We start from the raw sequence: 14,969 nt of genomic DNA on the forward strand, positions 1-14,969 counted from the left end.
AACTGCAACAGTGCCCATCCCTTCTCTGCAATTATTAGAAAGGTAAATATACTCTTTTCCAATTCAACTACTGTTTCCTGATTTTTTTGAAACTTTCAGTAACAGTAGATAGTAGATACCATACCAGTAAACATACAGACACTCAAAACTGGGTGAAAGAACTGAAAATGGGATGAGCTCTTTGCAGCCATACCCATCCAGGAGAGCAAAACATCACCAAAGCTGGCCGAGAGAGACAATTGCCAAGAAGCAATAAGCAGTGGCCGATTAATGCGCTGATATGAAATGGGAGAGTTCCACATACTTGATCAAGTGATGGAGTGAGAGATCTGATAAACTAGGTGATTTTCTTTTTTTCTTTTCTTTTTTCAATTCTAGTTATCTAAGTGTCCCGACTGTGTTCCTGCCGTGTTGTGACCATGTCAAAAATCAATACATAATTTATCAACAACAACAACAAGCCCTAATTCTAATATATAGCTTAGTTAGGATCGGCCACATGTATTATATATGGCCAACAGCATGTCGGTACTCCAACACATCAAGGTTTTTGCCACATTCGTGCTTGCCAGCTTAGCTTGCAAAACAATGTCACTATTGTCTAGTATGACTTCCACCATTTTTTAAAGCAGGATAATACATATTCAGTTAAACAATAGAATATACTAATTAAATATGATTGCTGCTCTCTTCATAAAGATTAAAATGCAGAGCTTAGAAACAGGGGAGCACTCAAACTACAATATATTTAAAATAGACACAATAACAATGGGAGTTTTCCTGGATCCAGTTCAGCGTATTTACTCTTCTTGAAAACTATTAAATTGCCGTTTGTCCCAAAAGCTTAAGCTGATAGGAAATGATGAATTTAATCATTTAATCATAATTCTAAAACGCCCCAAAATGTGTGGGCCTAAAATCTCCCTTAATAAATGGGGCGCCACACATGGGACTTTTAATGTTTTTAAATAGGAGGAAGAGTGGAGAGAGAGATGGAACTCAGGATCTCTCGGCTTTGATACCATGTTAAATTACAGATTGTCCCAAAACTTAAACTATTAGGAAATGGTAAATTTAATCATAATTCGAACAGAAACCAAAAGGGACTTATTTTTCACCGGTCACTTCAGCCAAATTATTTTACATAAGTGAGGAGCTACATTTTACTTCAATTAAAATTCACAACCAGAAACGGAAGGTACCATAATAGAAAACAAAGTAGCTTATACAAACCTTTCCCCCACCAGCAAGAACCTCAAGAATTAGAGACTCGTCAAGTTTCTCATCAACGTCATCTCCAATCTGGATGATTATATTAAAAACCAAATTGCACAATCAGTAAGCCTTAGAAACAAAAAGAATTAGGAAAAATAAGTAACAACAACAAAGCCTTAGTCCCAAATTTTTTGGACTCGGTTATAGATCCTCAATAAATTAGTCAAGGTTGGCAAGTAGGGGGCACCCCAACAAGTATTTGTAGTGGAGTAATTAATAATAAAATGACTAAATTTTATGTTGGTTGTCAAGCTACTGCAACCCTCCATTTACTGGGCTAAGGACTAGCTGTGAACAAAATATATGACACTAAGCACAAGCAAAGGCGGATCTCCTAAAGTTACTAATGACAAGACAACTTTTAAATCTGTAACATTATAAATAAATGCACCCCATCTGACCTTTCCATATATAAATAACTTTGTTTCCAACAATGCCCCATTAATGACAAGGTCAGCTGTTTTCAAATTTGTGGTTTGAGGTTCACCAAACTCAGCTTCACGATCATTTTCTCCGAGTAAATCTACTGATGGAGGTGCCTATATGCAGCATATATACAAATTAACTTTTCTAGTAATAAGAGACAAGAAGATGAATAATTCAAAGATTAATTTAAAAAAAGATTTAGACCATACAGATGCTTGATATGTGGCCAGTATAAGTCCTTTCAACCAAGTGGTCTTTTCCTCCTCATCACGAAACTCTAAAATCAATGTACTAGAAGATTCTAAAGCCTGGAAAATATATAGTTAACATAAGTTTTCCTTATGCATAGAAGAAAACAAATTCCATGCACACAAATAAAGCAAATAGTAGATATAATGATATGTTTTCTCCCCCAACACATTAAGCATTTCACCACACAACGTAAGAAAGCATGCAAAAATTTCAGGACATTGCATATTGAAAAATTGCTAACATTAACTTTCCAGATAAAGTAAATATCCCTCAGAAGCAAAAACTACATAATTGTAATCTCCCATTAAGTCAAATTAACCAAAATCAGCATCAACTGTTGGCCTCCACAAAATTCAATGCTACTAAAATGGAAAAGTTTAGTGAATATTGAGAAATGAAAAACAAACATTTGCTAAGAATATATTGTCAGCTGGAGTTGATAGGGGCTTTTCTTCATCAGCTGCAGTCTCATATTCCTCTTAATGAGGATGGAGATTGAGTGAGGTGGATGTTGAAGAAGAACGGAGATTTTGATATTCGCCCTTTTTATAATGCTCTGAGGCAATCTTTTTGTCATTTTCTATTGGAAAGGAGTTTGGGGGTGAAAGCCCCATAAAGGGTTTCCTTCTTTGTTTGGACCAGGTGAGAAGATTCCCAAAGTTGATAATCTTAGAAGAAGAGGTTTTATAATAGCATATTGGTGTCGCATGTGCCAGTGTAACAGGGAGGATGTTGACCATCTCTTGATTCATTGTGAGGAAACCTCCCGGTTATGGAGTTTTGTTTTTAGATCTTTTGGAGTCTCTTGGATCTAACCTAAGAGAGTGCTTGATCTTTTGACTGGATGGAGCAATTGGTTGGGAAGCATTCATAAAATATTTGGAACATGGTACCACTATGTGTGATGTGGGTTATTTGGAGGGAGTGCAATAATCGTGTGATTAAGGATTTGAAGCATTCAGGGGACCAGTTCATTGCATTGTTTGTGGGCACTCTATTTGATTAATCTCATGCTTGGGGACTCACTTCTAGTGATTCCATTCCAATGTTCATAGACGCTCTTTTCTCCTGTACATAATTTCTTTTTCTTCTTGTTTGTACATATTTCTTTTGGCTAGTTCATCCTTTTGCATGAAGTAGTCCTTTCTTTTCAATAAATTTCATTTCTATATATATTAGGGAAAAAAAACATTTGAATATGCAAAGGTGTATGTGTGTGTAATTACCAATTGAAACGGAGCATACTGTTAGTTTTAGTAGTAAGGCATGTACATCAACAACAACAACAACCAAGGCTACGTCCAAAGTTATTGGGGGTAAGCTATGAATCCTCAATAGATTAGTCAAGATCAGCCACATGCACTCTTTTCTGCACTTTATTTTATTTGGAATCATACTTTCTATAACTTCCTTAATTGACATGGGAAGAATTAAACACAACCACCTCTTAGACTACGAAATAAAATCTACTGAAAGGCAATAATTATTGTAATTCACATGAAAGAAACAACAAACCACAAAACAATATATTACTTTTAAAGAACTAAACTTGCCTTCTGAATGTCCATCCCCCTGAAACTCACAGCAAGACAAAAAAAAGAACCACCAATACTTGCTGGAGGAACCTCATGCACTTGTCTGCCAGCCATACTGCAATATCCAAATAATTTGAGTATAAAAGAACCTAAATATTGTGATTATTAAATCATTGAGAGCCTAGAAGATTAAATATCCAAGAAATACAAGGAAGGAGAAGAGGAAAAGGAAAACCTTGTGCATCGCTGGTAGCTCAGGGACTTTTCTGACTCCAAGACATAGAGATATAAACCTGACAACACAAGGAAACATGGCTGCCAAGTAGCCACAGAATTTCCAATCCCCTGAAATAAGAAATTCATATTAGGAAAGATTAAAATTAGATACATAAGTACAGTGAACATCCAGCTAGCTTATTTCCCTTGGAATTAAGAACACACCTTCCAGAATAGGATTCTAGCATCATTAGCAATATCTGCAGGACTCCAAGGAGCAAGTTCTGCTTGGAAACAATCGACAGTAGACTGACCACGGGCTTCCACTGTACCGTATACTATGTTTAACAATTCCATGAGTCTGCTATACCTTGCTGGTGAAAAGTGAATGCCAAGGTTTGGCACTTGAATAGAAATGCACGTTGATGGGTACCTTGGATGAGGTACTTTGATCTTCAATAAACAGGTGCACAAGTGCAATTAGCATAAATTTCATCACTGAAAAAAACCAAAGTAACACATGTATCAAGCAGCATAAACAAATTATGTGATCATCAGAGAAAAAACAAACCTGGTCAACAAGTACTACCATTCCACACCTATCAACAAGAGAACAGAAATTCTCAACTTTTTCGGTCATAGAAGATACCATTTGCTGACTATTGTAATTTTGTGCATCCAAAGCGCAGTTCTGACAGTTAGAACTAGAATCTGTAAAGAAAGCAGTAATATCTCTCCCAGATATTAAAAAACGAGAATATAGATTCTGCCTCTGGTCATCCGACTGACATTCCTGCAATAATGACTGATCATTTCAGCCAAACCAAACACACATACAGCAATCATAAAATTGATAATTCAAGTTACATACCATGGTGTGCAAAGTGAAATGACCAAAATCCAAAAGAAAATTACTATCACATGTGGAGGAGCCACAAGTTTTGATAGGAATTCTAACTTTAGGGGCATCAAAATCAATGTCAAGAGCAAACCTGAAACACCAATCAGAAATAGAAATGGAACGAATGGATAATTATTCCGTAAGAGAGAAATAAAGCACACCAATAAAATGACATGATAAACTGAAAGGTGACACAGAATATAGACTTCGAAAGGGTAGAAAGGAGACACGTATCCGACAACAATTAGTTGGAGTTAGGGCTTAGTCAAGTTAAATTGAGTGTATAACTACTGATAAAACAAATCACATAAAAAAAAAATTTAAGAATGTAAGTTCAAATGATTGATGTGTGCAAGAATTAAATAACCAAATAAATGAACACAAAAAACATAAAGAAAGAAAATTGAGAACATGTGTTAACCTGCTCTGTTCTTCTAAAACCATATGAAATTGCTCCTGTGCTCTACGAGTCACTTTCTCAATCTTCATCTGCACTTGGCATTGAATAATAGAAGATTAGTTCGACAAAAATTCAGTGCCATATAAAATATTTTGACATACATATTAACATTATTACCTGCAAAACAGTTGCAGTTTCCCAAGCAACAGTAGGACTAACTGCATTACTTCTCTTCAGAAACTCTAGAAAGCGATCACAACTTTCCATCAAAAGCTGCAAAACACAAGGATTTAGGAAGCTTCATATAATGGGGGCAGCAAAATGGTGGGGGGAGGACAGGAGGAGGAGAAAACTGTACAAGTAGTTCACACACATATTATTGCTGCATTGCCCTATTGCTTCAGATCTGTGGTCCATGGTTTTGGGTTTGTTTGGAGTACATTGGGCAATGCCAAAATCTGTTGTTGAATTTATTTGAATGCTGGCAAGGTTGATTTCATTGTCATTGGAATGGTTGCATTTGGATAATTATCTACCATTGTTTGAGGTGGCGCATTTGGATGGAAAGAAATAACAGGACTTTTGAAGATACAGAGGGAACTATGCCGGATCTCAAGTTATTCTTTTTAAGAACTTTATTGTACTGGCTGTCAGCTCTGAAGAGTCTTGCTTTCACTTCTGTTGTTGATTTACTAGATTCATGTATTTTTGTAACTTATTGTTTACCCCAATATACTTTTTGCATACTTAGGTGACTTTTTTTATATCAATAAATCTTTATTACCTATCCAAAAAAAAAGCACCTTAAAAGACTATGAGTAGTGATTACCACTAGTCCCAAAAGATTAAACTAATAGGAAATTATGAATTTAATCACTTAACTATTATTCACACTTCCACTCACATGCGGGCTTAAGACTATCTTAATAAGTGGAACCTAACACATGAAAATTTTTAACTTTTAAATAGGGGTAAAGTGGAGACAATGTTCGAACTTAAGATCGCCTACTCTGATATCAAAATAAATTACCTAGTCCCAAAAGCTTAACCTTATAGGAAATTATTTAATCACTTATTAAAATTTTAATAAGCAATCTACAGAAGAAGATAGAGAGATACAACATCAATCATATATACAGCAGGCAAGGAAAATTAACTTTTGGCTACCCAACTATGGTACCATCAAACTAAATGGAAACAATTAGAAAGGTTAGAGAAAATGTGGATGGCTTTCCATCTTTGTGGATTTAGTCAGGAAAAAGCTCTTTTGCAAGTGCAATTCATAATGAATCTAATATAGTAATTTTCTGGAGTGAGACCCAATACTAAGCATATTCTTAAAGTTGAAAACACAAAGTAGGGGGTATCAAAAAGGCATCTTAAGCAGAGTAAGTAACGACTTTTATATGTATGTTGTTGAAAGCACACATCACTCTCAGTCCCTCTGTCCACAACTACAACTAAGAAATTACCGTAACGTGGCAGGGAGAAATTTTAGCTGAAAGCCTCCAATCAACATTCTCCCCAACTGGTGAGTGTACAAAACTAGCAGCTAATGCATTCACTTTCTGCTCATTACAGACACTCTGCATAATAAATGACAAAAACAATTACAAATAGTACTACAGCGCAATTCATAAATTGAAAATAGAGCATCAACTGTATCTCCAACAAACATAAGAATAAACACCCACCTAATAAAATTAGAAAATGTAGTAAAGTACAATAAATTTGGAAAACAAATTATTCAAAATTAGTTCATTTGTTAAATTTACAAACAGAAATCTATTCTGGAACTCACTCAAATTTTTCAAAATTCCATCACAATCTAAAACATTTATATTGCATTTTCAACTTAATAACGTCCTTCCATCAAAACCTTGTAATGTAAGGAAACAAACCTGCGCAAGTGAACCTTCAGGAGCCGATAATCCATAGAATCTCAACAACACATCACAGTGAGTACTGCGATGCTTAAACTTGGTAGACACATGAAGTTGTTCAAATCTACCACAAACAATCTCGGTCTGATTTATATTGATGATCCTGGCAGCAGCCTGACCAATTGATACAGTTACCAAAAATTGAATCATATTCTGCATATCCTTTCCTGAATGTGATGTCAACTCATCATCTGGCTGATGACTCAGTAAATTATTTATTGCCTGCCATTCCTCCTTAGTTAGTCTTTCCTCTGTTAGCTGTGATCCCTCAGAAGCATCCCCAACAGAGTCATCCTCAGCGTCTGCATTCCTAAGATATAAAGGAAACAACAATAAATTCCGATGAACACACAAACACAAGCTATAAGCAGAAGTTTCAGTGAAGCCACAGATAAGCAAGAAATTAGGAACAATAACCAAAGAAACAAAGGCAGGGAAACATAATTTATTTCCAAGAAAAGGTAGCAAGATAAGAGTCCCCACAAACCATCTAAATGAAAACCAGCTTCTCCTTTTAAGCCTCCTCTGTTCAGCTGCTTCCTTAGATTTCACAGATTCAACCTTGGCGTGTGCAAGTAACCTACATCATACGTGCACTAATCACAAATTAGGACAAATTCTGATAAATTACCTATTGTCCCAAAATCTTAAATTATTAGGAAATGATGAATTTAATCACTTAACCATAATTCTACACTCCCCTCATGTGTGGGCCTAAACTCCCCATTAATAACTAGGGCCCAACACATGAGATTTTTGACATTTTAAATGGGAGGTAGAGTGGAAATAGGGATCAAACTTAGGACCCCTTTCTTTGATACCATGATAAATTACCGATTGTTACTTATAAAAAAAAAAATACCAATTATTACAAAAGCTTAAGCGGTCAGGAATTGGTGAATACTTAACCATAATTCTAACAAATTCAAAGACTATTTCTCTGTTTAGGTAACAAATTTTTATCAAAAAGTAAAAAAGATCATTTGAGTAAAAGAAAATTAAGTGGTAACTAAAGAAGATTAAAAAAAAAAAAAAAAACCTCAAAAGTTCCAAGGAACACTAATTTGCGTACCTCCATAAAAGAATTACTTTGGAATCAAGGTCTTTCTCAATTTCTCTAATTTCTGCACTGTTAGCATTTGGCATATGTTGCAGTGAAACAGCATACAACTGAACATAACGACGACGAAGATGACAGAAATGCTGAATTCGGTCCCATGAGAATCGGTAACTGAGTTCAGAAGCAGGTGTAAAGTCAGATTCAACTTTAAAAGTGACTCTTCAAAGAGCAAACTTCAAAACACAGGGCATAGCCAAAATAACTGTGAAAATATGAACCAGATCTTCCAAATTATAGGACATTTTTCTATTATCTATAAGTTTTCTCAATATTGATTTAACAGATATTGACAGAATAACACATATATTACCACAATTTCTTCTGCTGAAGGCCAGCTTGAGCAGCATACCGCCACCACAAATGAGGGCCCTCCGAAACTGGCACCACAGGTCTTAAGTGAGAAACTTCAACATATGCCTTGTATCTTGACACAACCTCCAGTAGTCTAATCCAATCATGATATTGCGCCTACGCAAGGGGAAAAAAATTCTTAAAAAGTTGATTCAGGAACTCCATTTGCATGCCAAGAAAGTAACCAAAAGGAAGAAACTTGCAATCCATTTTCTCTTATAAAATTGAGCAAAAACTATTGAAGGAAAACAACCTCTGTAATTGTTAAAGAGACATCACTTAGGACAAGAGAAGCCTTCTCAAACGGAACCTCTGGATCAGTTCTTTCTTGATTCCCAAGGCGATGATATTTTAGGACTCCATTAATAGGTGACACCACATAGTTACGATTCATTGCCCACTTAGACACCATTCCATGGTCAGCAGCTGGTTCATTTATACCATCTTCAAATATCTAGTTAAACATCAAACCAAAGAGGTGAACAGAACAAAAAATAACACAAAATGTCTGATTTTACTATGTTACCAAAAGCAAATGCAGTTAATTATTAAAGTACATGGGCTGGTACTTCGATAGAACTGGCAACAAACCTCGATCCACTCTTTTGGACTGAGATCCTCCCATCTCTTGTCTATTTCCCAAGGAAGCCTATCAGAATCATGATACATAGCAAGTCTCTCAAGTTGCAACGACTGTAAGAAGAATAATATGCATTAGTGCAAATACTTTGGTACTAACTTTGGTCATGCATTAACCCAAAAATAACAAGAAATAAGATCATCCAGAGAGCCTTCATCAACACACAAAATACAAAATAATTTCAAAAGTTTAGTTCCTTAACTACACACAAAAATGTAATCCTAAATCGTGATTCATCATTCATGGGATGGAGAAGCATCTAGATTTCCTTTGCAAATTCGCCTATTCAATAATTACTTTACGGGGTCCACATGTAAGGGCCAATTGAAGTAAAATTCATGTGGTTTTATTAACGGTCTAAGTATGAGTCTTCAGGGTTAAAACAGGTCTTTATTTGGGTTCTTATTTTATTAGTTATGGTCAATTTTATATTCAGGAGCAAATCTGTAATTTCAACAATTCCTAAAAATTATGACTCTTTTCGTAATTCAGGCTACGTTTGTTTCGGGTGTAAACAAAATTCGGAAAATATTTTCCACCACCAAGGGTGTTTGGTTTGGCCGAAAAACTAAGTCAAACGGAAAATCATTTCCGTTGACTGAAAAATTAAGCCTCTTCAACCGTAAATTCATTTCCGTTCCTATTTTCACTTCAAACCATTTCCGGACTCAGACGCGCAAAGAGAGAGAGAGAGTAGAGAGAGAGAGAGAGAGAGAAGGGAGAGTAGAGAGAGAGAGAGAGAAGAGAGAGTAGAGAAATCGCGCCCCAACCCAGTCGCCCCCAATCGCACGATCTCGCCTCCGCCTGAGATCGCGGGGCTGTGCCTTCGCCTAAGATCGCAAGATCTCGCCTTCGCCTGAGATCTCGCCTTCGCCTGAGATCGCGCGATCTCGCCGTCGCCTGAAAATCGCACGATCTCGCCTCTCTCTCTTCCTTCTTCTCTCAACTTGACTGGATATGATGAATTTTTTTTTTGAGTTTTGTTTCTTTTATGTAACTCTGCTGAGAAATGATGATATATATTTGTTTGGATGCTGAGAAAATGTGAGCAACAAGTAGAAAATGTATTTTCTATGGTATTTTCGAGAACACAACCAAACACTAAAAAATATTTTCCAAAGTATTTTTTAAAATACCACCAAACACCTAAACATATTTTCTTTTCCGAAAAATATTTTCACCTGAAAATATTTTACACTTGGAAAACATTTTACATCGAACCAAACACAGCCTTCGTTGAATTTAGAATCTTCTTGGAGATCCTAAATATCTTAGGTTTAATTTTCTTTGGGTCCAAGTTAGTCTTTTATTAGGTTTTACTTTACTAGTCAAACTAGGAGTCCTGGTATAGTAGGAGCCCTAATACTACTAGTACAAGAAAGAGTCTTTATATAAATTGTGTTCAATGTATTCACATAGAGGCAAGGGCCTTTGTGAGTTCTTTTCTCACTTTCTTCTTCTAGGGTACAATTCAAACAGCCCCAAAAACACCATAAAAACCTCTCTTTTCTTCTTCCTTACAACCCCAAATCAACCCCTTTCTATTACCTATCAAAACCCTAAATCTCCACATACTTTTTCTACCAAATAGCCAAACTCATCAAATTGCCTTCTAATTCCTAAGACACCCCATAACCCCTTCATAAACAATTCTAAACCTAGATCTACAAGTTCTCCTAACATTAAGCCCATCACAAACACACCTAGACATCTTCCATAATTTGTCCTACGTCATCCCCAGTGTAAGAGCTCCTTGGCCGAATTTGATCTATGTGTGCTAAAAGAGAAAAAAAAGTTACTAATCTTTTCTTTAAAAGTAAAAATTTTATTAGAGAAAAATAAACAACAAGTACGCAGGTAGTATACTAGATGCAAATACAAACTACGATTTAAAAGAACAATAATCAATAAACTCCATCACGTTTGACAAAGATAACTTCCCCGAGGCTAGTAACCATTGGAACAAAGTCCTCATAAAATGTATCTTTTTCCATTTGTTTATATTTTCAAGTGTTTGTTTGCAGGTAAAATTAAAGTGTGATCAAAGTTGTAAAATATTTTCAATTGACTGAAAATCCTTTATAAAAATTTGCAAAACCTTTTACCTTCAAAAATTTGGAAAAAAATTTTACAAAAATAAATAGTGGCTTCCCTCACCCCATCTAGTGGGTAGGTCACCAATCTTGTGGGTTGGGCAACTGGTGTCGGTGGTCCTGTGTCGGAAGCTACTGTTCCAACGATCAATACTAGAGGTCTGATAAACTGAAGTTGCCATTCCGGCAACCAATTCTGGCGGTCCAATCACCAGATCCCCGACATCAGCAACTCCCATGGCTGAGCCACCAGCTTTGGTAGTTTGCTTTAAAAAAATTTCTTGTCGTACCAAACACCTAGAAAAATTTACATGTAAAATCTTTTACTTCAAAACAGAGCATTCATATCTATAGTTTACTTCTCACACCCATCAAAATTCCTTGCATTTCTCTCCCTCCAAATACACCACATCAAACAAAGAAGAATGGCCTTCCAAATCTCCTTAATGCAATGTCACCCAAAATGGCCATCCCAACTTGCTAGTAAATCAACAACCCTCCCACGCATACCCCAAAAAGAGAAAAGACCATATCCCATAACTTCTTGGCAATAAGGCAATGCAATAACAAATGACCCACTGTCTCTCCATCACCCTTACACATACAAAACTAATCTTTTTTTTTTTTTTGATAGGTAAGAAACGTGTATATACAAAAAAACTGCTAAATACAAATTAGCACTAGCAAATCAAAAGTACATGAAGACAATGAAGCAAAAACATAAAAAATACTAGCTACAAAGAAGAAGAGAGCTAAGGAATAAAGGAAGAGAATCACTAGATACAAGTCCCCAAACTCTAGCCCAATCAAAAAAGGAACTAGAAAAGAGTGCAAGCAATTGGTCATCGGATCTATCCAAATCCTCAAAAGTCCGCCGATTGTGTTCCCTCCAAATACACCACATCAAACACAATGGAATTAAATTCCAAATGTGAGATGAATATTTTCCCAACCAATTCCACCAGCCGAAAAGAAAATCCGACACCGTACATGAGGGGACCCATGAAATCCCAAAGGTTCTATAGGCAAAGCACCATAGCCGATAGGCCTTTCCACAATGCAACAACAAATGATCCACTGTCTCCCCACAACGATGACACATAACACACCAATCAACGAAGTCAAAGCCCTTAAGCCTCAAATTATCTCCTATGAGAATCCTATCCCATGCCGCTATCCAAACAAAGAAAGAGACCCGCCAGGGTGCCTTAACCTTCCAAATACCTTTCCATGGAAATACAATGGAAGAAGAACCATGTAACTTATGATAATAAGAGCGGATAGTAAAATCCTTGTTCTTTGTCAACTTCCATCTCATACAATCACCATCAGTCTCTAGAGGTAAATTGGATGCCACGAATCGAAAGAAATCATCCACCACATCTACCTCCCAATCATTAGGACCCCGAATGAAACTCTCAATCATTAGGACCCCGAATGAAACGAACATCCCAAGTGTACAAGACCGGAAAAGCCAAATGGAGAGGAAGATCTCCACACCACCTGTCTGTCCAGAATTTCATCTATCCCCCACCCCAACCTTAAACTGAACATTATTGCTAAACACTTCCCATCCCATCCAAATACTTCTCCACAAACCACACCCATGAACACCCCTTCCCAACTTAGAGGTTCATCCCCCCATTCTTCCCCAAATTTCAAAGCAACCACCCTCCTCCAAAGCCTATTCTCCTCGATCCCAAAACGCCAAAGCCACTTGCCAAGTAAGGCTTTATTGAAAGTGGTCACCTTCCTAATACCCAAACTGCCATTATCAATAGGCATACACACCTTGTCCCAACCCAACAAGTGTGTCTTAGAGTCACCCCACAAGAAGTCCCTTTGCAGCTTCACAATTTTGTTCGCCACATGTGTAGGAATAGTGAAAAGAGATAAGAAACAGGTAGGGAGGCTAGATAGCGTGCTTTTAAGCAATGTTAGTCTGCCACCTTTTGACAAATACAACTTCTTCCACCCCACTAACTTTCTTTCAATTTTTTCCAATATAGGGTTCCAAATAGAGAGGGATTTGTGGGACGCCCCCAACGGCATACCAAGATAAGTCATTGGCAAGGCCCCAACCCTGCAACCCAAAATCTCTGCCAAAGCGTGCACATTATTTACCTCTCCTCTAGGGACCATTTCACTCTTAGCAACGTTAACCTTCAAACCGGTCACCGCCTGAAAACAAAGAAGCAACATTCGAATATGTAGGATTTGCTCCACCGTTGCCTCACAAAACAAAATAGTATCATTCGCAAACAGCAAATGCGAAACACATTCCCCTAAGCCCCTCCTGCCATCTGCCATGAAGCCACTAAGAAGACCTGCGCCCTCCATTCTCTTCACCATCCTACTAAATACCTCCATCATAACTAAAAATAACGTGAGAAACTACAGATCCCCTTGTCTCAAACCTCTAAAGCTACAAAAGAAATTAACTGGAGACCTATTGACTAACACAGAAAACTGCACTGTAGAGATACAAGTTCGAATCCAGCTGCACCATTTCTCCCCAAAGCCCATTTTTTTCAACAACTTCAGAAGTGCCTCCCAATTCACATTGTCTTTCTCAATATCTAAGTTACAAATCACCTCAGGAATCTTACTCTTCGTTCGGCTGTCAACTCACTCATTAGCAATGAGAACTGAATCAAGGATTTGCCTACCTCCCACAAAACTATTCTGAGATTTAGATATCAGATGATCTAACATCATTTTCAATCGATTTGTCAAAACCTTGGCCAAGATCTTATACATGCTCCCCACCAATCTAATAGATCTGAAATCTCAAATGTTAGAGGCATCATTCTTCTTAGGGATTAAAACTATAAATGTAGCATTAAGAGATTTCTCAAACTTACAATGTTGATAGAACTCTTCAAAAACTGCTAAAACATCTCTTTCTACAACCCTCCAGTAGTGATGGAAAAAGGCCATAGGAAAGCCATCTAGGCCTAGAGCTTTATCCCCTTTCATGTCTCTAACCACTGAAATAATCTTGTCCTTCTCAAATCTCCTCTCCATCCAGCCCCTCTCCAACTCCCCAATTTGATCAAACTCTAGACCTTCCGCAAAAGGTCTCCACTTTTCGGACTCTTGATACAAAGTTTTATAAAATTGAACTACTTGAGCAGCCACTTCTGCGTCTTCCTCATAAATCACCCCATCCACTTCTAAGAAACTCAGATGGTTATACCTTCTATGGGAATTAGCCATCTTGTGAAAGAACTTAGTATTATTATCTCCCTCCTTAATGCACAACATCCTCAATTTCTATCTCCAAGAGATCTCCTCTAGAGAAAGAAGATGCTCAATTTGCAATCTCATGTCATTTCTCTCATTCATCTCTGTTTCAGTGAGTCCAAGAACCCCATCCTTAGCATCTAGTAACTCTAATGCCCTCAATAATTCTTTCTTGCAACCAACATTGCCAAATTCTTGGCGATTCCACTGAATAATGCCCTCTTTCAAAGCTTTCAACTTTTTAGCAAACACATAACTAGGAGTACCCGAAAAAGAATGGTGATTCCACCATGAATCAACTCTATCAACAAACCCATCCGTTTTCAACCACATGTTCTCGAACCGAAAGGGACTCTTCCCCCTCGCCATACCCCCTGCCTCCAACAGAATTGGGAAATGATCTGAAATAGGTCGTGGTAGGATCCACTGGATCACATCCGAAAAGAGTTGCTCCCAAACATGCGTCACCAGAGCTCTATCAATCCTAGACATAGATGGCTGGTCAGTACCACTGGACCACGTATAACTCCCTCCCTCCAAAGGTAAATCTATCAAGTTTAGGTCCTTAATA

The 14,969-nt window shown here is 37.2% G+C and overlaps 1 protein-coding gene across 4 annotated transcripts in view; it reads right to left on the bottom strand.

Annotated features, from left to right (window-relative positions):
* The window catches only part of LOC142624631 (uncharacterized), an 89,331-nt gene that overhangs the window by 57,896 nt on the left and 16,466 nt on the right, over positions 1 to 14,969 (bottom strand). For all 4 annotated transcript variants that reach the window (XM_075798286.1, XM_075798287.1, XM_075798284.1 and 1 more), the window contains exons 9-25: positions 9,011 to 9,112; positions 8,673 to 8,873; positions 8,379 to 8,536; positions 8,021 to 8,179; positions 7,436 to 7,528; positions 6,907 to 7,258; positions 6,478 to 6,591; positions 5,183 to 5,278; positions 5,027 to 5,094; positions 4,576 to 4,696; positions 4,276 to 4,497; positions 3,930 to 4,157; positions 3,724 to 3,833; positions 3,507 to 3,603; positions 1,911 to 2,009; positions 1,677 to 1,814; positions 1,234 to 1,302 (exon numbers count right to left, since the gene is read on the bottom strand). In XM_075798286.1, coding sequence (XP_075654401.1) covers positions 1,234 to 1,302; positions 1,677 to 1,814; positions 1,911 to 2,009; positions 3,507 to 3,603; positions 3,724 to 3,833; positions 3,930 to 4,157; positions 4,276 to 4,497; positions 4,576 to 4,696; positions 5,027 to 5,094; positions 5,183 to 5,278; positions 6,478 to 6,591; positions 6,907 to 7,258; positions 7,436 to 7,528; positions 8,021 to 8,179; positions 8,379 to 8,536; positions 8,673 to 8,873; positions 9,011 to 9,112 — 2,427 coding nt within the window. The remainder of the gene's footprint in view (positions 1 to 1,233; positions 1,303 to 1,676; positions 1,815 to 1,910; positions 2,010 to 3,506; positions 3,604 to 3,723; positions 3,834 to 3,929; positions 4,158 to 4,275; positions 4,498 to 4,575; positions 4,697 to 5,026; positions 5,095 to 5,182; positions 5,279 to 6,477; positions 6,592 to 6,906; positions 7,259 to 7,435; positions 7,529 to 8,020; positions 8,180 to 8,378; positions 8,537 to 8,672; positions 8,874 to 9,010; positions 9,113 to 14,969) is intronic.

The sequence above is a fragment of the Castanea sativa genome, chromosome 2, assembly GCF_040712315.1.
Source record: "Castanea sativa cultivar Marrone di Chiusa Pesio chromosome 2, ASM4071231v1".
Classification (NCBI taxonomy): Eukaryota; Viridiplantae; Streptophyta; class Magnoliopsida; order Fagales; family Fagaceae; genus Castanea; species Castanea sativa.